Raw genomic sequence first — 19,777 nt, forward strand, 5'->3', positions numbered from 1 at the left:
TTCCTTCCATGCGATGCAGGCAGGGGACTTCTGGTGGCCACAAAACGATTTAGCGCCTTCTCGGCCCCGCGTCCGGAAGCTAGTGGGCTTTTCGCCTAAACCTCGCCCCGCCCAGGTCAAGTTAACCTCGACCGGCGGATCCCGCTCTTGACGTTCCGTTTCCCAAACTCGTGGGCTCACCTGATTTTCCCGGAACCACACACGGCTTGGCCTAGGTACCCAATATCTCGTGTACGTGACAGCCCATCCTTGCAGTTGCGTCGGACCACCAAGTGACAGGTGCCCAGAACCAACAATTCGGTAACGGGTTGGTGAATGACTGATGTTGCAGGGTATTTGTTCCTTTTCTTGATTGCTCATTCGACCTCCGACTGCGCACACCTTGGCGCCGTCTTAGCTTGGAAGAATCTGCTGGTCTTCGGTGTCGGTGGCGGGCGATTTCGGATTGGCAAGCAGACAGCAAAGCCGGCCGAGTCGCCTTCCAACAAGGACATGTCCGCATTTTTGTATCTGATATAAAAAGCATTGGAAACATTCACAGTTTACAATCCGGGGAGGGCCCATCTGTCGATCATACCTCGGAGCAAACTCAAATTAAACACCAATCACAAAACAAAAACAACAAAAAGCTTCCACGACGCAGCAAAACAATTTTTCGGCAGCAATGTGCATCGTGGTCCTCACAACCGCGCATCCAGACTACGCCCTGATTGTCATCAACAACCGGGACGAGTACATCCTGCGCCCGACGTCCCGCCCGCACTGGTGGACGCCGTCACCACGGCCAAAAGACGGCGCAGGCCGACAACAAAACCAACAATCATCACCCCCACCACCGCCGCCGCCACAAATCCTCTCCTCCCGAGACCTGAACCGCCCAGAGCGCGGGACCTGGCTCGGCATCACCCGGACCGGCAACTTTGCCTGCCTGACCAACTACAGCGAGGCCGACCCCAACGACGCCCGCCACAGCATCCACGGCGTCCGGTCGCGCGGCGCAATCGTGTCCGCCTGGCTGGCCGCCGACCCGGCCGAGCGCACCCCGGACTTTGTCCATCGCATCCTCTCCGGCTCGGGCGTCAAGGGCGTCGGCGGCTTCAGCCTGGTGTGCGGCAAACTCCGCCGCCGCCGTCACTTCCAGACGAACCAGCACCCACAGCATGCCGCACGCTCGGCCCCAGCGGCGATCGACCCCCTGGCCGTGATCTCCAACCGCTCCGAGCACCCGGAGCACGTGCCGTACATCGCCTCGCAGCCGTCCGAGACCCACGGCCTGAGCAACACCGTCTTCGACGCCCCGGGCCCGCCCTGGCCCAAGGTGTCGCGCGGCTGCGACCTGCTCAACCGGACCGTGGCCTCCGCCGTGCCCGCCGCCCTGACCCAGGACCAGCTGGTCGCGTCGCTCTTCTCCGTGCTGAGCACCGACGACCTCCCGCGCCTGAGCGACGACGTCGCCGCCTTTGAGACGTACCAGCCCTTGCTGCGGACCAGCGTCTTCATCCCGCCGCTGGGTCGGGACGAGAGCTGGCTCGAGACGCGCGACTTTGGCCCCGCGGATAGGGACGCCGCCATCGCCGCTCCTCAGCCGACGCACCCGCAATCACAACAACAGCAGCAGCAGCAGCAGCAGCAGCAACTGCCGCAACGACAACAACAGCCTTCGCCGCCCCTGGAACCCGCCGAAACCCTTGCAGCCGGCTCGACGGCGAGCACGCCTCGGCCCGACGCCAAGGCTCCCGTCTTCACCACTGGCATGTACGGCACCCAGCGCCAGACCGTCATCTTGGTCGACTGGGAAGGCAACGTGCGCTACACCGAACGCGCTCTCTGGGACGACCTCGGGAACCCCCTAGCGCCGGGTGAGGGTGATGTCACGTTTCGCTTCCAGATCGAGGGCTGGGATGACGAGTACGAAAATGATGATGCCGAACTGGATGGCGGCAATGTGGGAAGCAACAAACATGCGGATTGCTGACTAGCCGAACATCCCGAGATCGACCCGCAAGAGCTCATCTTTGACCAAGCGCTTAGAGCAAAGCTTTGATCACAAATTAGACAGATCTATACTTCTAACGAGTCAATAGACGCATCTCGATGACTTCTGCCACCAAGTCATGAAAGAAATTTATCATTTGGAAGATTGGCACCTCAGTCTTCATGTCTCCACGGACGTGAAACAGCCATCTATTAGAAGACTTGCATTTCCTTTTTTCAGCCTATGTACATACTTGGCACAAAAACGGCCTGTTTACTTACCCCGTAGGCCACGTCGGTGCATATAAACATCCACAAAAATATGATAATTGACCATCCTTGTGTCATCCATAAAAAGCAGTGTTGCAACGCGAAAACAAAACTTGTGAGCAAGCTTGGTGCTTGAAAAAAAAAATGCAAGCAATCCCACGAAATAAGAAAACTGTTGCAGAGTAGCACAACATCACATTCTATAAAAACAAACATCACATCAAGCTCAATCGATTGCCGCGCAAGCCAGAGACAGTAGGCATCAAATCGCAAACTGGAACCGCGTCCTTGAATGCGGCTGTCCTTGTGCCCCCAGTACCAGAGCTGCCACTGATTTTCCTCCCACCAACAATGAGACGAGAGATCAGGCTTCGATCTTCCATGGTACCTCCGTCCGGAAGCAAACCAGGCCTCCTCATCTTCCGCGCGTACAGCTGTTGGAATGCATGCAGGCTTGCACGCGCCTCTCTGGTAAGGCAGAGACTTTCAAGATGCAGAAAAATACGTCTACACCGGTTCTCTTCATCCTCCAGAAGAGCTGCCTTGCTGATTGACTCATCGTTGTAGTTCTCAGCTAGGGTCTCTGTCGATGGCAAGATAGTTGAAGAGCTGAGAGGCAGATTCGTCGAGAATTTTCGTGGCATTATGGGCAGCGAAATGTCTGGCAATGTCGATGACGACGTAACTGTTGTGCGTTGTAGAGCAGGCTTCCTGCTTTCGTTTTCAAGGGTCGATAAAGATGCTTGAGCTTTCACCATCATCTCCAGATTTGACGGCGAGAGAACTTCAGAGTGGAAGCGATCATGCAGTGAAAGAAAGCGACCAGCCCAATACGACGTTGGCTGCGCATGTGCTACTAGGCGGGGGTTCGAAGTAATGGCAGAAACATTGATGATATTTGCATCTGGACCGCCACCGCTCGACACCCTGCTAATGAGTCGCGGCAGTGATAGAAGTGGTTGATTCATGGAACCAGTTGCTGTTGTGCTTGTTGATGAGCCACTCACGTTACGACTACCGGCTCCAAAGCTTCCGAGAGACCCGCGTGAAAGAGAACCAGAGATGCTGGAAAAGACGTTGTTCAAGGTCTTGGACTTTGCCATACCTCGTCGAGGATGCGCCTCAGATTCCGTGTCGGTTGGATTAATATTCTCCGAGCCTCGAGCTGCTTTCTTTCGGGTTTTGGGAAGAAACGAGTATGATGTTTTGATAGTAGCAGCATCAGTAGAATCTGTTGACATTATCCTCCCATTGTGCACAACAGGACCAATTGGAGAGCTTATCTTGGGTGGCCGATTGGGAGATCGATCCCTACGTCGAAGACCTAGTAGTTTGCTGATTTGCTTGCGATCCCCTGAGAATTTCTCGTCCAGCCTGCGGCGTACCTTGTGGGTTTCACCCCCCGGGCCCTCAACGCCTCCCGAGGTCTGTCTGCCTTCTCGCCCATATGCTTGCGAGGAGGGCCGGTGCTGTATTGTGTCCTCTGTGTCGCCGACAGGATATCTGGCTGCGTCGTCACTTGAAGGTAAGTCGGCTTGAGAGACATATCCTGAAAGCTGACTCGCTGAGATTTCGGCTTCCCCAAAGACGATTGGATGTTCGGACCGTGACGATCTGATTCGGCTTCCAAATGAGTCCAAGGATGGGAATATTCCACCGTTGGAACGCCGCGGGAGTCTTGTTGAGGGGGAGGAGGCATATTGGTTGTGATCGAAAGCCATGCTAACAAAGAAGAACGCAGAGACAGAAATTTCTGTACAGCACTGTCCCAGACTTGGATTGCCAGAAAGAAAGCCTCCTTGCAGGCGGCGAAGGAACGGGTTCTTATGAGCGACAAACCGACGGCAATAGTCACAATCAGGGTAGAGGCCAGGAAGGTTTGAATCACCACCTGACCAAACTGAATCCAGATCTTGAGCAGCGATGAAAAGGCGCGAAGGTCAAACTGGAAGATGGCCCCTACTCCTCTTGCAGTTGAAGCGGTGATTCTAAGTGTCAAGCTGAATGTCATCCGCAGAAGCTCGAAAAATGTACGCCAAAGCAGACCGAGGCTCCACCGGGCAGTCTTGAGTTGATCAAGAGTCCCTGCAACCTGATCTCCAAGAATATTTGTCTTGATGTCGAGATTCTGTTGTGTGGCCTTTTCTTCGGGGTGATTTTGTGATGCAGATGGAATAGCAGCAATACTAGGAGCACTGAATGAGTTGTAGGAGCTGCTTTCGTCGGAATCTGAAGAAATGTCGACGATAAGGCTCGAGGCTGGTTGGCTGTACAACTGAGAGGCTGGGACGTTGCCGTGGGAGGTGAAATGTGGACTAATAGACGTGTAGACGCCCGAAGTACTTGCTGAGCCAAACCTGATTGGAAGGGAGACCCTTTTGGGATTGCCGTTCAGACTGGAATAGATCTTGTCCAAGGGTTCCTCTGACTCTCCTGACTCTTCAGAGTCTACTCTTTTTTTCTGACTGTTCAGGTTGGGCGTACCAGAGCAGCTGGAAATGGGGCTTGGCTTCCTTGCAAGGTCATCAGAGCTTTCGTAGTCAGCTCCTCCGTTTGGAGCTGTGTCTGGATTGACAACTCTGAGGCCCCGGCAACTGAGAAACGGCTGCTTGGGCTGGTTGACAATCCTTACAGGATTGCCAGCCCTCGTCTTGAAAACAATAGTCCGGGTAGCGAGGCCGTTGACACGTTGAGACACAGGGACTTGTCGAGTCCAGATCTCGTCGCCCTCGTTTGAGAGCTCAGGGGCCGCGTCTTGTGAGGGCTCGAGATGATCGTCCTTGACACTGGTCTGGTAGCTTCCAGTAGAAGGTTTCCTGAGGGCCGCCTCTGTTGACTGGTCTTGGTTTGCCAAAGAATCAAGAGGGGCGCTGGAGAAAGCAAAGGGGGGCTCTCTAGATGGAAGTCGACGTTGGTCTGTGCCGGATGGGTTGCTTTTGTTATCTTTTGTACCGCCGTTCATATGATTTTCGCCATTCGGAAGTGGTGACGGCTGGTATCGCGAATCAGCAAGTTCCAAAGAATAACGAATGCTAGCCCGAGCAAGGCGCTGTGCTTTCTGCATAAATAGAGCTTCTTCGCTGTCTCCCGATGATGTTGATGCTGAGCAGTCTTGAGATTGAGGATGATTGCCATTAACCAAGGTGGTGTCACTTACGCTTGGTATGATCAAAGGATAATGCACGACGCTGCCTAGACGGTTCGACGAAGGAGTCCCATCAATTTGGGATGAACCAGCTGGGCTCCCCAGATAGGTGTTCTCTTCTGATGAGCTGTAGCTATCGAGGAGCTCGCCAGGGCTGTAGCCGGAGTCAGTAGCTAGAGCTGTGCTTCCTGAAGCTTGTGTGAAACCTTCCAATGGCTGATGCAAGTTTAATCCACCGTTCAATACAGCTTGACACTCGAGTTCCTTCGGAAAGTACTCGGCCAAGGTAGGGTTTTCCTCTGCCATCGTTGGTAAGTAACAATCTCGACTTGGCAGCAGCTAGACCGTATGGGGAATATAGTAAATGGTAGACAGGTCCTGGGCTGAAAGGCGTTGGAAAATATCAAAACAATGGAAAGAAAATAAGCAGAGTGAAGTGGTGCAAAGGGTAAGCAGACGATAAAGTGAAGCGTGCCAAGGTTGAAATGCTAACGCGTGGTTGGTTCGGGATCACGTCAATAGATGCCAGTCAGTTGCAACGTTTTCAGAGGCCCTGCAAATCTGATCCGAGAGTGGAAAATGAATGGCGAGGAAATTTTTTGTAGGAGTGCTGTGTAATATTTTGTAGGTACGCGTAGATGAGGTAGGCAGGCAGGCACCAGCCCGATAATCTGGGCGTACTTACCTGGAAAGAGATTGGAATAAAGCGATTCAAGGGTCCGATGTGAGGTTCGGTACCTCCGAGAAGGTGCGATGATAATATCAGCGTCAAATGGGACGACTTTCGGACTTTTGGCGTTGCAACTGTTGTATGGTGTCTTCAACAAGGGTTGGATGTAATCATGTTTTGTTGGAGCAGATCGTTCGTTTGGATGGGTCTTCGTGTAGAAGTGATGTCGAGCTGAAAAGTCATGCACCGGAGAAAAGCATAATGAGTCGAGGTAGCAGTCCCTGTTTGTTTGTTCCTTTGGTGGAGGCCGAATCAAATTAGTACACATAGGTCCAGGGCGAGCTGGGGACATCTACTCGTCATGCCTCCCTCAAACAGGGCAGGGCAAGTTGAGTAAAGCCCATAAACAATTCCTGGTTTTCAGCTCAAAAGCAGCAGCCGATAGCGGAGCAAACGAGCAGGAGCGACTGCCCCCGAGCTTGCTCAAGCCTCAATACCTAATATGTCGGTACGCAGATGTTGGATGTATTCCTAGGCCTTGACATGGCTTTGCTAGAACAAAGTTCGGCAAAGTCCACAAGGTCTCCTCCTAGAACCAACCAGTCGCTCGTATATCTCGAGATATTTGATTTTGCTAAGGCTCGGTGCATATAAAACATGTCAGTTTGCCTATTGTCTGACTTATTTACGTAGTTACCCAAAACTCCCTGCCGATGGATGTCTGAATCCCCGTAACGCCCAACGAATACAAGATGACCATGACATCTGCCTTTACCAAGCAAAGAAACCATTGGTAGTAATGACTTCATTCTTCCACTTCTCATGCGTAGCGTGACCAAGTGGCGATGCGCTTCGCGTCCTCCTCCTTTTTTCGTTGTATCCGCAACGCTTCAAAATTTGCCTTCCTTTCAGCCTTCTAGGCAGCAAGCTTCTTACGGTGCTTCTCCGACTTGATAAAGTTGGCAATCTCTGCCGTTTTGCTAGCAAAGAATAGCTGCCGGGCGTCACTGCGCCATATCAAAACACCTACTTCATCCGCGTAATCTGCGATGGCCTTGAACTCGGCCTGGCTCTCAAAATCCTTGAACAAGTAGCCTCTCTGGACCTGCATGCGCTCCGTCTCGAGCTGCCACAAACGGATCTGATCCACGACGGTTGGTGGAAGGACTGGCTTGTTGCGAATCGCCGCAATACGGTGCATTTGCTCGTGCGCATGTGATGCCAGGTATTCGATGATTTGGTCGGCTGTGATACCGTGGGAGATTGCACGCTTGATCGAGTGCCGACTCAGCTGTCCAGTAACCATGCCTGCGAAGCGCATCTTGAGGTTGGCAAAAAGTGCTAGGATTGCTATCTGTAGTGGTGTGCTTGTGTATGCATAGATGCGGAAATTGGTCTCGAGAATAATGGCCCCCTTGGTATTGTTCTCGCCCGCCTCAGCGGTGGCGGCCGCAACGCCGGAGCTGACACTCCTTAGTGCCGAAGATCCGCTTGTAAGGGTTGTGGCGAGACGAGTAGGAAAGTATTGATCTGGGTTGCTGGGCGGGATATATACCAGACCAAAGTCGTTCAAATCAGGCAGCATATTGCGGCGTTCTTCCGAGAGTGCCCCTGTATCGTAGGCTTGACCAAGCTCAAGAGTACCAAGCATAAACAGGAAGCTCAACATGTCGACTGCCCTGTTAGTGTTGTCCTCGTTGACGCTGTGTAGCCACTGCAAGAGCAAAGTCCATACTTGGGCGTTTGCCTCTTGTAGGAGGAATGTAAAACCTGTTTTTGTAATACTGATCCTCTCCGAACTTCGGCGCTGGACAAGGCCACCCTGCACCAGCAGAGTTTTGACCGTATCCTGAAGTTTAGAGCCCCCAAAGTTGTACTTCTTACTTGGTTCCATTGAATCCGTCTCTTCCACGCTGTTGACCACATAATGTAAAATGGCATCCCATCTTGACCGTGCCCACTTATCCAAAAATGCAACATCGACTTGTGGTGGTATCGGAAGACTTGATGGGACGCCGAAAGAGTTGTGAGAGCCTCCGCCCTCAAGGGCCAACCGTAGGGACTTTTTGAAGTTTGGCGTCAACGACATTTCCTGTACCGGCTTCTCTTTGGTAACCGGCGTGATGGTAGTAATGTGCATAGAGCGTAGGATGGAAAGCGCCTGGTCCTTGTTCTTCTTCGCTTCGGGCTTCACCCAAGAATCCAGAGCAGTAAGCGGTAGCGGCTGCGGCATATATAGAAGCGACATGACAAATGTTTTGGCTAATGGTGGTAGCATTCGGCGGAAGATGGCGAAAGCCGTAGCCGGCTGCTGGTATAGCTTCTTAAACGTAGCGCCATTCTGCTTTTCGAGGTGATCGGACAACGTAATGACCGGTTGCTGAGACATGGCGGCGTCTGAGCCCGTGGGCAATGTCGACGACGAGGTTGAGTTTCAAGTTGCAAGAATCGTACGTTGTCGCAATCGACAATCGTCACCTTTCCAAGGATGAGACCGGTAAAGGTGTAATCATGCTGGTGTCCTCGTTTGCGTATAGATGCAGTGTGAATGTTGGTAATGATGGTTGCGATGGCGTTTAATGGATGGTATGGGATACGATGCTGCAACAAAAAGTGACTTGATGGATCTAAGCTACGATTTGCATCACGTCAGAAGAAGCAAGGCCAAAGTTCCTTGCCGACGTGTTTGCAGGGTTGCCCGCTGTGGGCTTATGGGGGTGGGGCAGCGCGCTGGCACGTGTAAAGTGGATCCATTGCTTGTGGGTCTCGGTTAGTGACGTCGATCTGATGGCGGTTGAGCGGCTGCCATCCACGCCTGCATCCGCGGCAACAGTCAACCTACAGTAGCGATTTGCCCAAGGAGGTACCAACTTCGTCCTGCCTGCCGCTTTTTCCAAAGAGAAAGCGCAAAAGACAATTATCCTCTCGACTACAGTGCATCTTCGTCCAATCATGGCGGCCAAACAATTGAGGCCAGTTGACTTTGTGAACGCAGTACGTTTGTACACATTGTTGACTTGGTTTTAGCCAACCATCGGCTAAGCTAGGTACCTATATGTTGGGCGCAATTGACCCAAAGTCGAAATCAATGTTTAGGTTTTGCGCTCCTTCATGAAAGAGTCAGGCTTGGAACCCAGGTATGTATATTGGTTTAGCATGACTTCCGCCCAATCGACCAATACTAATAATTGCCTGCGCAAAAGACTACTCGGCGCTAGCAGTGTATGTGGATGAGGCCTTCAAATATTTCTAAGCTGGAAATTTGGTAGGGCTTGTGCAATGTTTACTCATACCTAGCTTCGGTTACCTGCCAGTAGTTCCGTATCAAAGATGCGCAGAAGGGAAGAGTCGACTTTGAACTGGATATCCAGAAAGACCATACGGTGAGTCTCGGGCTTAGACCCGTTGACACTGGATTTCATCAATTCGATCTGACATGCCTATTACTCTGTACAAAGAACCGGATGAAGGCGATCCACGGCGGCACACTTGCCAGCATGGTTGATCTGGGTGGCTCCTTGGCAGTCGCTTCCATGGGCCTGTACTCAACAGGTGTCTCGACAGATCTCAACGGTAAACAGCTCAGCTAAGTCTTCAACTCTGCGGGTCATCGTATACTGACACTGAGAATCCCGTGTAGTCACTTATCTCAGCAGCGGTGGCGTTGCTGGTGACAAGCTTACTGGTACAGCCACTTGTGACAAGAGTAAGCATGCGTCCTGGTTCTCTTACGTTTGTTACACTATTGTAAATCATCGACTAGACAGTGCTAACTTGCTTCTCTGTAGTCGGAAAGACACTAGCATACACCACCGTCACGTTTAACAACGCCAAAGGAGAACTCGCTGCGCGAGGAAGCCATACCAAGTACGCAAATTCCCAAATTCCCATCAATCGAAGCCGACACGCTGCTAACCCTTGGCGCATAGGTTTGTTGCAAAGGCATGGCCTACAAAGCAAGGACTTTTCGAGCTCCCCGAAGGTGTTTCGGAGCCCTCTGGGGATAATAAATGAGTGGGTTGGAAGACACTGACGTGAAGTAACATATCACCGAATGGGAAGATGCCCCAGAATAGATATATACACAGGTTCATGCACAAATGCAGCGGTCTTCTACTCAATTAGACTCATTACCATACCATTCTAAACGAGAAAGCGATTCAGTTATGCAAAGCAACATGATTGAAACCAAACCCCTGAAAGCATTATCCAATATTACACCCTTGTTTGTCCGTCGTGCCTCGCGGCACTCCTACCCATGGACCCGATGGATACCATGGTCCTTTCGTCATCACTAACATGTAATTGGTTCATCATTACAGTCGATTGTCCCTCATCGCCAAAAGTAGGGTCGGGAATAGGAGAACAGTCGGCATGGAAAGGCTGTTTTGTCGTCCACAGGCCATCATTGTTCTTGGCACCGAAGCTTGCAAGAATTACGGTGACCATGACAAAGAAAAACCAACTCAGGGCGTGAGCTGCGAGCTTTACAGATGGCCAACTCGAACCCTCCCTGAACGTTCCCCTCGCCGCCGCCGGGTCAGAAGGAGTCATATCAGGACCGAGTGTCCCCTCGAATCCGATAAACGTGAAGCAGCGAAGAAACATGATGCCGATGGCAAAAAGATACCGTCCCGTGATCTTTAAGGGATTTTGTATTTCGTGGTCAGCAATAACACAAGAAATGGGACGCCTGGTTAGTGCCGGAAGCAAAAAGGACAACAAGAACTCACGAGTCGGATACCCGGGCCGCTCCAGACTTTTACAACATGTGCGGCATAAGCGATGGCCGGCAGCGTCGCGGCCCAGCGCAGCACGTCGGCCGCCACGGTGGCGTTGGCGTAGGTTCTAAAGTCGGTCATGCTCCAGTGCTCATGATACTTGTAGATTTCTTCGAGCCAAGATTCTACATTTGCCATATAGATGCCGGTGGAGGCCAGCGCTGTTACCGCCGCGACCAGGGCGATGGTGACCGACAAGGATCGCAGCACGGAGCGGTAGACGGTGACGGTCCCGAGGCGCGCATACATGAAGCCGTGGCCCAGCTCGAAAAAGATGATAAGTATGACGGCGTCGGCCAGCCGGGAGAAGAGGTTCACAAGGCCAGAGATTCTGGCTAGCCTAATTGCCAGCTGCAGTGTATCTGTATCGTAGTACTTGTTGCGGGAACTCCACGACCGCCAAGGATATAATGAATCGGGTTCAGGTCTCGTGATATAACCGTACTGGATTTTGGTTGCTGACTCGCTCAGATATAAAACAGCAAGCCTTCGTGGTACGTCCTCTGTTAGTTGAAATCTCTTGCCTGATTTGAACGCTAACCAGGTAGGAAATCCTCGAGTGGCGTTAGATAAAGGGAAGTGGAAGGTCACTGCTTACAGTACTTGGATTGGTAAAAGTATTTGCATCCAGACAGCGAAAGTCTTCCTGGCTGGGTCATGTCGACTAACCCGGGTGGCGACATAAACCCAGAGCAAGCAGAAAGACGCGGTCGTGACGGAGGCCACGGCTACATTTCCTATATTGCCACTCTCATCTAACCTGATCAATATTGAAGTCGACATTTTTTGGCGTGCTAGTGTGTCTTTTTTCGTATATGTGTGCTTAGCAGGTCGCGGGAGCTGCGATGCAAGGGAGGATGTGGGTCCTGGATGTGGTATTTTGGACAAGTGAATGCAATTCTGGACTTGAATGTGAGAGAGGTGTCACGATATGTATATTCCTGAACCCCGGATTTGCTGTGTTAGCCAAGCATGGCTGGCTCTAAGCATCTCTCATCTCTGGGCGGCACACAACGTGATGTGACCGAACTTTTGCTATGAGCTCTACTCACACTACCGTGCTGAAGGGGTCCATCCTGCAGACTCAGCCTTGCTCTCTTTAATTGTTTTGGCGGAGGGCCAACGGCAAATTCTTGCCGCCGCAGCCAATCTCGGGAAATGTCAGCAGCTGCCAAGGAGTAGAAACTACCAGGTTGCAGGCCGATGCGCCCCATTTAACGTTGGCGCCCAGGCTCACCTTATCTAAACCTACAAAAGTACACTCTCACGGGACCTCGCTTCCAGAATAGAAAATCTGCTCACATCAGCACACCAATGCAGCCTCCGCCAATCCCCTTTTATTCTATATACACCAATTCACGGGGAAAGAGGGACCCGATTCGTCCAACACACCCAAGCATACACTGTAGTTTCATAGTTTTTCTTCTTTTTCTCCAAGAATCATTTTGTTTTGTTCTGTCAACTGAGTTGATGGTTAAAAACTTTTAACTCATATCTCTCTGCGTCAGCCTAGCCTACAATAACAAATTCAGGCTGCGCCGGCCTCACGTGCTCCTCGCACGTCTCGGGCCCTCCCCCAACGACCCGACCCCAATCCCTGACCCACATCCCGACCTGCCCCTTCAAGCCCCGGCCCGCCGCAGGACTGAGGCGGTCAACGGTGCCCGCGCCCCCAAACACCTCGAGCAGGCCCACGCCCGCCGTCTCGGCAAAGTGCTCCGCCCAGCTGGTGAGCGCATACCGCGACACCACGCGCTCGTCCCCCTTCTCGGCGCCACGCCACCGCAGCGAATCCGAGTACTTGCCCCCCGTGCCGGGGAGGTGTTGGGCAGCAGCAGCAGCAGCAGCAGCGTCGTACGGCTTTGGCGCCGGACGCCAGCCGTAGCGCCGCGCCAACGCCGCCGGCCGGCCCGTGTAAGGGTTGTGGCCCTGCGCAGTCGGCAGCTTGGAGTCGATTATGTGCGAGACCTCGTGCGACAGCGTGTGCATGTCCCAGTAGCGCGGCCGGACGGCGATGTCGCCGTCAATGCTGAAGGCGGCCGCGCGCTCGCCTGGCGGTGGGTGTGGGAGTGCGGCAACCGTTCTGCCATTTTTTTTTGCTTTTTTAGTTATCCCTTCGGCGTTCAAAATTCCCCAGTTTGGGATTCCTCGAACTTTGAAGTGGCTGTGCCAGAGAGGGGTTTTCTTGGTTCTTACCTCACGTGTTCTCGCATCCCAATAGGCAAGTGTCCAAAAGCGGTCGTCATCTTCTCGATGCTGGTGTCCGAATCCACATGCTGACAGAATGCCCAGGGGACATGGCAATCACTATAGGTTACCTAACATCCTCCCTTCCACATTAGCGTGAAGCAATTTTCGTTATGGGGAGAGACCACCAGTAAAAACCCACATTGTAAACTGTAAAATCACCTCTTGTGACCTGACGTCCGTCTGACCCAAAGTACTTTAAGCAGTTGGACGGGAGCACACCCGCTTCCCACCTGCTGATATTTATAGGCTGGTGCGCCGGAAGAACCTTGAGCAGCTCCGCTGCAACGTCGAAGCCAGCATCGTGAATATCTGGCTTGCTGTAGGGGCCCTGCAATTCAAATTTGCGCGCGTCCAGATCGTATGTTCTTGCTCCTGCGGCGTCAGTCGTCGGCAAGATCGTGTAGGCAACCGTCACGTTTGAGAGAATAGCGGCGGCGATGCCGGCTCTCGCGAGAAGATGCATTCTAGGCATCACTAACAAAAATATTTCGAACAAAAATGGCTTGTTGGAAGTTGGAAGTATTTTTATTTCGAGTGCAAGAGCAAAAGAGAAGTCGGGCCTGGGCTTCACTGACTTAAAACAATAAAAAGTCAGCAGAGGCAAACCCAAGTCACTTGTACTGTGATCGTCCATCCATGGTGAGGCAAGCGGTTAATTGTGACTGTACACGGACCGCACATCGGGGAGTAGATATAGTGACTGAAGCGGCCCGTCTATCGTGCCAAATGTTGCACTTCTGTAGAAGCACGTTTCAACGCGGCGGTTGCGGGTTCCCAAGGCCAACCAATTCTTTCGATTGCCAGAGGGGCAATTGTCCAGCCAGAAGCTTGTGCAATTCGACCGGTACTTTTCGTACTCTTCTGAGTGAGCACTTCCTAACCTCGCAATATGACCTGCAAACCAGTCAAAACAAGAGCAGTTGGGTTAATGTGCCAGCTCCTCACTAATTTGAGTCTTGACAGCCAAGACTGCGATGGCAGGGAATGTACGGCTCCCTCTTGATTTTTCGGGATGACCTCAACAACGCGTGTCACTAGAACAGACCATAGAACAAAATAAAAAAGTGCTTGTTTGGTATCTTAATGGCTGGGAAAATCCTGCCAGACCTATCATGAGACGTCGTACTCATCACCTCACACTCCAAACACAGCCCACTCCAGCGGCTGCCTGGTATAAAGTAAAGTTAAACAGGTAAAAAAAAAAGACAGTATTGGTGTATCAATGGCTGTTCGAAGAAAAACGTTTCGAGCCACAAGAAAACAGAAGAAAGAGAAACAGAAGTGAATGTTGTAGTCATGTTAGACCTGATGTTGGTACATCGACGTTTGGATGCTAAAAGAATGCCACGAAACTGTGTGTCCAGATTCCATCCGGTCATACCATAGTGACCTGGCGGTACGCCCTTGAGAGGCAAGGAAAAATAGCAGCTGGTTATCATCTGACAACGGCCAATTGGAGTTGGATTTACTCAATTATGCTGTCGTCGAATCCGTCGCAGTCCTCACTGCTCACGGCTACACCTCTTGCCTCTCTCCACGCTGCCATCTCAGCGACAGGCACACGACCACGGAGGAACCTTAGCGTAGCCTCGGTGCCTCGCTCAAGCACATTGAATCTGGGAACGCGGAACCGGTTGCCCATGACATCCAGACGCTCCAAGGTGCCATTTTCAATCCCACCAAGAAGCCCAATCCGAGGGTTGAGATGGGCGATGTCGTTATTGGAAGCGTCAACTATGCGCATACCCTTGATGGCCTCGGGCTCCAAATCCGCCAAGTGGTTGTTGGCAATGAGCAATACCGACAGCTCTGGAAATACATCCCTTAATCCGGTCCCAGACGGAAGGGCGGCAATCCGGTTGGTGCTGACATCTAGCTTCTGAAGTCCCGGGCTAATCAAGTTCGACATCAAAGGAGCCAGACTGGTAATGTGGTTTGAAGACAGATTCAGCTCCCGGAGCGCAAGAAGCTCCAGCTTGAGTCCGCCACCGCTGGCTGCCATGTCTCCCATATAAGACTCTCCCATGAGCTGGTTGTGTGCTAGAGATAAGGACACAAGGGTCTGGGAGAAGAAAGTAAGGGATTCTGGGATGATGGAGAAAAGATTGTGATGGAGCTGAACTTCACGGACGCTGTGTTCGTTTGCAACGCGAGAGCATGACACGGGATGAAGAGCCGAGGATTGTGTGTTCGACCTATCTAGCACGCCGCCGGGCCTTACCGTCCATTGTTCGCTGGACAAGGTATGGGACCGGGAACGCGCAGCTGGTGATTGAGGAGCTGATGTAGGGGGCGTCGCAAACTTGTCGCTCATTTCAGATCGAACTTCATCTGCGTCTTCGATATGTCTTGGGACGGAGTTCATCCTTGATCGTGTCGCTGGGGGTTTTGGGCTTGGTACCGCTGCCGAGGCCAAGAGATTGCTAAACGTGGCCTGAGGTTCATCCAATATCGGTTCGGGATCCAAGCGAGCAGCTAAAATGTCCTTCAGCTCCTCCGTCGTAATAGAGCAGAACTTCTTGTCCCGAAGCGGGTTGCCACTGAGCCTGAGCATGTTCAGGTTATCCATACGAGAGATGTCTGGCGGAATAACGCGCAAGTCGTTGCTCGAAAAGTCCACATGTCTTAGTTTGTTGAGGCCTGTCAACCCGTTTGGAACATCGGTGATGCTATTTTCGTCCGCATTCAAGGTGAGCAAGTTGACACACATGCTGAGGCCAGGTAACTCTTGGAGTCTGTTCATCGATACACACATCTGATGGAGAGATGGCATGGCGAGTGTTGAGCTGCTGCCGGGAGGCAAAATATGAGTAAGCTGGTTAGAGGAAACGTCCAAGATCTGCAAGGTCTGGAAAAGCGCATCTGCGTCGTCTATGAACACGCCGCTCAGCTTGTTCTTGCGAACGACCAGCTCAGTAAGTGGGAGCTGCACAAGAGTCGTGAGAGGCAAAGACTCAAAGTTATTCTCGCCAAGGTTCAGGATGCGAAGCTTGCTCATTTTTTCCATTCCAGCCGGGAGGGCTGAGATGTTGTTGTCGTGCAAATCAACGGTTTCCAGGTTGACAAGGTTTGTGAAGGAGTTATCCAACGGTCCATAAAAGAGATTGCCCCCAAGCTTGAGGTCGCGGAGAGAGGTAATCTGAGAAATAACCTCGAAGGAGCCGTTCGTGATTCGGTTCGAAGACAAGTTCAACGATGTCAGATACTGTAAGCGTCTCAGGCCCATGGGCAGAGAGATGAGCATGTTTCCATGCAGATCGAGAGTTTCGAGACCTCCAAAAATCATGCCTTGTCCGTCTTCATCGTCGACAAAAGCCTTTGCATCCTTATCGGGAAACACCTCATCGCCAATCATCTCCAGCTCGTTATCAGCCGCAACGAACCTAGTGAGATCCACGGTCTCTGCCCATGACCCATCGTTGATCCCCATAGCCTCCGAGTCGTACATCTTCAGAACTTGGGCAGGGATTTCGCGAAGGCCAAGTGCTGCAATGTTGAGCCTTCCACTAGTCCGTGCAGTCGCCAGCAGACCTTCTAGGACCTTGTTCTTTGACCCGCTGTCTGCTTCCTGATGATTGAACGGATTATCTGATAGACCAAAGTCGAAGGATGTGTCTGTTGGTATAAGTGGTGATCTGATAGGATGCCTGCCTACAGTGGGCACCTTCGTTGGATCGACTTCAAGCTTGGTGGTAGCCTTCTTGGCTGCCTTTGCCTTTGCGATTTGCTCCCTCAGGGCCGCGGAAGACTTTCTAAAAGTCGCCGCGGGTGCTGGCTCGTTCGTGTCGACCGTGGTCGCAGTAGATGTCGGTGAGGGCCCAGACTGGACCGTGTCATCGCCAGAGGTAGTTGACGACCTGTGTGAAATAAGCGACGTCTTGCGAGAGACTTTGGAGGGGGTGGCCCCCACCTTCTGGTGGTCCGGGGCGAGAGCTGGAGGTTTTCTAAACAATCCGTTGAGCGACGGGCGTTGCTTAGGTGGTCTCAAAGGCATTGTCTTTGCCATAGGTTTGTTTTCATTTGACTGGACCTGCTGCTTCTCTGGACTAGGGGTCCTGGAAGGTTCCGGCAGTTTGCTGATAGATGCTCTGGGTAGCGTCTTCGAGGCAGGTGCAGGTATCTTGCCGTGGGTGGGAGGTCGCATTGCATTCCCTTGACCTGCAACCCTAGCCGCAGGCACACGTGTAGTCTTGGCTACCACCCGAGGCTTTGCTTGCGTCGGCGGTGTGCCGTTGATGGGAGCAAGCTGTGTCTTGTAATTGTTTATGTGACTAGTTGAGACCCGGAACGAAGCTGGGCCTGCGTCTTCTATCCTATGGCTGGAGCCGGGCCTTGTTTGGGATTTCGACCTCGACGTCGGTCGGTTGAAACCTTCATTTCGGTAGCTTGAACCCGGTCGCGAGCTGAGTGAACTGCGTGATGCAGGCCTGGAACCTGAACGAGTTGCGGAGCCAGGTTCAAAGAAAGCCGAAGGCCTTCTCCCCCTATTTGCGGGCGAAGAAGGTATTTGAGAGAGCGTCTCGATTGTTCTCTCTGACAGCGATGGTCTTGAGCGGGGTGTCTTTGCCTTGATCGTTTGGTTCGTCGATGTTTCCTCCTCGATGGTAAAATTTGTCGGCATTGAGGGCAGGTCCATCGGCACTGAAGATGCCCAAGGATCCAAGGAAGATCGACCCTTGCTTGGGGTTATGAAGCTCTCGGCAGCATCAGAAGGTCGCCTCGTCAGAGTCGTTCTCCTCTTAAATAGAGGTTGCTCCGCCGGCGGGGAGGGTGTTGCAGTTGGTGCGGAAGATTGTGACGCCTCAGAAGCAACAGGCGAGGTGCTCGAGGCAGGAACTCGGCTTATGCTTGAGGACCGAGGGCCGACAAAGCTTCTCGGGGGCGGTGGGAGCGGTTTGCTTTGCAGTCGAAAAGCTCGAGAAGGCGTCTCTGGCTTGCGGTTTCCAGCCGAGACAGATGTCGTGTTTCCCAAGCTTCCCAGGCGGTCGTGGGACGGGGCCGAACGAAGCTTGGGGTTGTGTATAGTGCCATTGCTGCGGTTTGTCTGCTCGGTCGAGGGTGGAGGTCGAAGGGACGAGATACTCTGTGATGATCTAAGAGTCGGAAGGCGCGATGATCGTGGAATGCCGCTCTGCCTGATGGACTGACGACGGTCCTCCATCTTGGCTGATTGGGTAGCTAGGGAGATGGCGAAACTGAACCAGTGATGAGGGAGGCGAGCTACGCCTGGGATCGGTCTAATGTCAGGTCAATGCCATCAGCTTTAGTTGAAAACAAAACACGGGAAACAAACTGTCACAACGCACAGATTTCAGTAGGCTGCCTTGTCTGATCGATGTCAATGTCAACGTCAACGTCAGAAGCTGCCAGCTCAGGTAGGTCAGGTGAAAACCTTGAGGTTGGCGGCGGTGGCGGGAACAGCCGCGCGAGGTTTCCACTAGACGCGCCAATCCAACCACAGAGAGTGACCAACTGAAAGGTATATCATGTCATTCGCCATATGGAATACGTAGCAGCCAGAAAAAAAAGCAATAGTGAATGACGGTAGTGGTTATGATTACCGACAAGAAAAAAAAATAAGCGAGGCCGGCAACCACAATGGCGGCCAGACCAGATTGGAGAGCGAGTGGAACAAACAAACAAAAGAAGTTTCTGGTCGTGATTAGGTTGCACTGCAGCCCGTACCTGGACTTGGGCACGAAATGGGATGGATGGGTCTGCAGAGCGGGCTGCTGCAGAAGCCATGCATCACCCATCTTCAACCTAAAGCACAAACCCTGCTTGCTGTACTCCGCAGTTTGGTAAATCTAGCCCGGGGTATTGATGGCAATTTCTCAAGACTTCGTAGTTTCGGATGGAAGCCGGCCTGGTATCTCTCTTTTTTTTTCTTTTTTCTTTCTTCCTCCCGCCGTTGTTGAACCCCACAATAGCATCAAACAGTCTGACCTCAATAAAATCACATTGACACCAGGACGGCAGGAGCGGGGAAGAGAACAGGGGACCCAGGATGCCAACCTGCCCGAATAGGGGCTTTCTGCCATGTCGGAATTAAACAAAAAATTACCCGGTGTGAAGCATAAGCGAAAATTGAGGTGCAGCATCTCATTTCTCCCCAATCGCCAAGGTTGTGGAAGTTTCTCAATCTCGGCGAGTTGAGCAATGTTGAGATGTTGAACCAATTTTTGTAGAATGAAGCTAATGAAAGCTTCCTGTGCTGCATAAATTCCATGACCTCACGAGAAGCTTATGCGGACCCGAGGCCAGACTAAGTTTGAGGTACCTGAGCTTGTGCTTTAATTAGCTATAGCTCATCTCATCAAGGCACCAGCTTTTTGGGTCACTGAGTGTCGGTCCTTAGTCATGCAGCTCGGTCGCCCCCCGATGCCCTCCATGGCAACGGAAGAACATAAATGTGGCATATTCATCCGATGGTGGTGATGGTAGAGCAAGTTTGCCATGTATCCGTAGCATATTTCGATATTTCGACAATTACCCCTCGTCTCATCTCTGACACAAAAGCAAATTGGCCCACCCACTTCGAGGCTCGTTCTGGAATTAGGAACCCGACTGATTGAACAATGAACAAAAAGTATACAATGAACTATTCTAGGTTTAGTCTAGGTGGGTAGAATAACAGTACATGCATCGGAAACAATCCACTTTATTCAATTTATTCAAGGCTGGGCG

At 52.1% G+C, this 19,777-nt stretch overlaps 7 protein-coding genes across 7 annotated transcripts; 2 read left to right on the plus strand and 5 right to left on the minus strand.

The window, feature by feature from the left end:
• The first annotated feature begins 506 nt into the window (after positions 1-506).
• MGG_00399 (uncharacterized protein) lies at positions 507-6,407 on the plus strand. Its single transcript, XM_003718629.1, has 3 exons — positions 507-3,769; positions 3,986-5,837; positions 5,912-6,407. The coding sequence occupies exon 1, from the start codon at positions 665-667 to the stop codon at positions 1,973-1,975; it is 1,311 nt and encodes a 436-aa protein (XP_003718677.1). The 5' UTR covers positions 507-664; the 3' UTR covers positions 1,976-3,769; positions 3,986-5,837; positions 5,912-6,407.
• On the minus strand, positions 3,032-5,702 carry MGG_00398 (uncharacterized protein). The gene has a single exon (XM_003718630.1). The coding sequence runs from the start codon at positions 5,693-5,695 to the stop codon at positions 3,569-3,571; it is 2,127 nt and encodes a 708-aa protein (XP_003718678.1). The 5' UTR covers positions 5,696-5,702; the 3' UTR covers positions 3,032-3,568.
• Positions 6,408-6,634: 227 nt separating the features above from the next.
• MGG_00397 (RNA polymerase II transcription factor B subunit 2) lies at positions 6,635-8,718 on the minus strand. Its single transcript, XM_003718631.1, has one exon. The coding sequence runs from the start codon at positions 8,446-8,448 to the stop codon at positions 6,976-6,978; it is 1,473 nt and encodes a 490-aa protein (XP_003718679.1). The 5' UTR covers positions 8,449-8,718; the 3' UTR covers positions 6,635-6,975.
• Positions 8,719-8,887: 169 nt separating this feature from the next.
• MGG_00396 (PaaI_thioesterase) lies at positions 8,888-10,278 on the plus strand. The gene is made up of 8 exons (XM_003718632.1): positions 8,888-9,053; positions 9,156-9,196; positions 9,263-9,281; positions 9,377-9,442; positions 9,518-9,632; positions 9,700-9,765; positions 9,848-9,926; positions 9,989-10,278. Exons 1-8 carry the CDS (start codon positions 9,012-9,014, stop codon positions 10,071-10,073), a joined length of 513 nt encoding a protein of 170 aa, XP_003718680.1. The 5' UTR covers positions 8,888-9,011; the 3' UTR covers positions 10,074-10,278.
• Positions 10,078-12,020, minus strand: MGG_00395 (uncharacterized protein). Its single transcript, XM_003718633.1, has 3 exons — positions 11,439-12,020; positions 10,793-11,327; positions 10,078-10,700 (listed from the first exon to the last, which is right to left on the minus strand). Exons 1-3 carry the CDS (start codon positions 11,621-11,623, stop codon positions 10,275-10,277), a joined length of 1,146 nt encoding a protein of 381 aa, XP_003718681.1. The 5' UTR covers positions 11,624-12,020; the 3' UTR covers positions 10,078-10,274.
• A 329-nt stretch (positions 12,021-12,349) lies between these two features.
• Positions 12,350-13,562, minus strand: MGG_00394 (uncharacterized protein; the record flags this gene model as incomplete). Its single annotated transcript, XM_003718634.1, has 3 exons — positions 12,350-12,923; positions 13,037-13,116; positions 13,230-13,562. The coding sequence occupies 3 exons, from the start codon at positions 13,560-13,562 to the stop codon at positions 12,350-12,352; spliced, it is 987 nt and encodes a 328-aa protein (XP_003718682.1).
• A 565-nt stretch (positions 13,563-14,127) lies between these two features.
• On the minus strand, positions 14,128-18,722 carry MGG_00393 (leucine-rich repeat-containing protein 40). The gene is made up of 2 exons (XM_003718635.1): positions 18,397-18,722; positions 14,128-18,327 (listed from the first exon to the last, which is right to left on the minus strand). Exon 2 carries the CDS (start codon positions 18,249-18,251, stop codon positions 14,556-14,558), a length of 3,696 nt encoding a protein of 1,231 aa, XP_003718683.1. The 5' UTR covers positions 18,252-18,327; positions 18,397-18,722; the 3' UTR covers positions 14,128-14,555.
• Positions 18,723-19,777: the final 1,055 nt, after the last annotated feature.

Source organism: Pyricularia oryzae, chromosome 5 (assembly GCF_000002495.2).
Source record: "Pyricularia oryzae 70-15 chromosome 5, whole genome shotgun sequence".
Classification (NCBI taxonomy): Eukaryota; Fungi; Ascomycota; class Sordariomycetes; order Magnaporthales; family Pyriculariaceae; genus Pyricularia; species Pyricularia oryzae.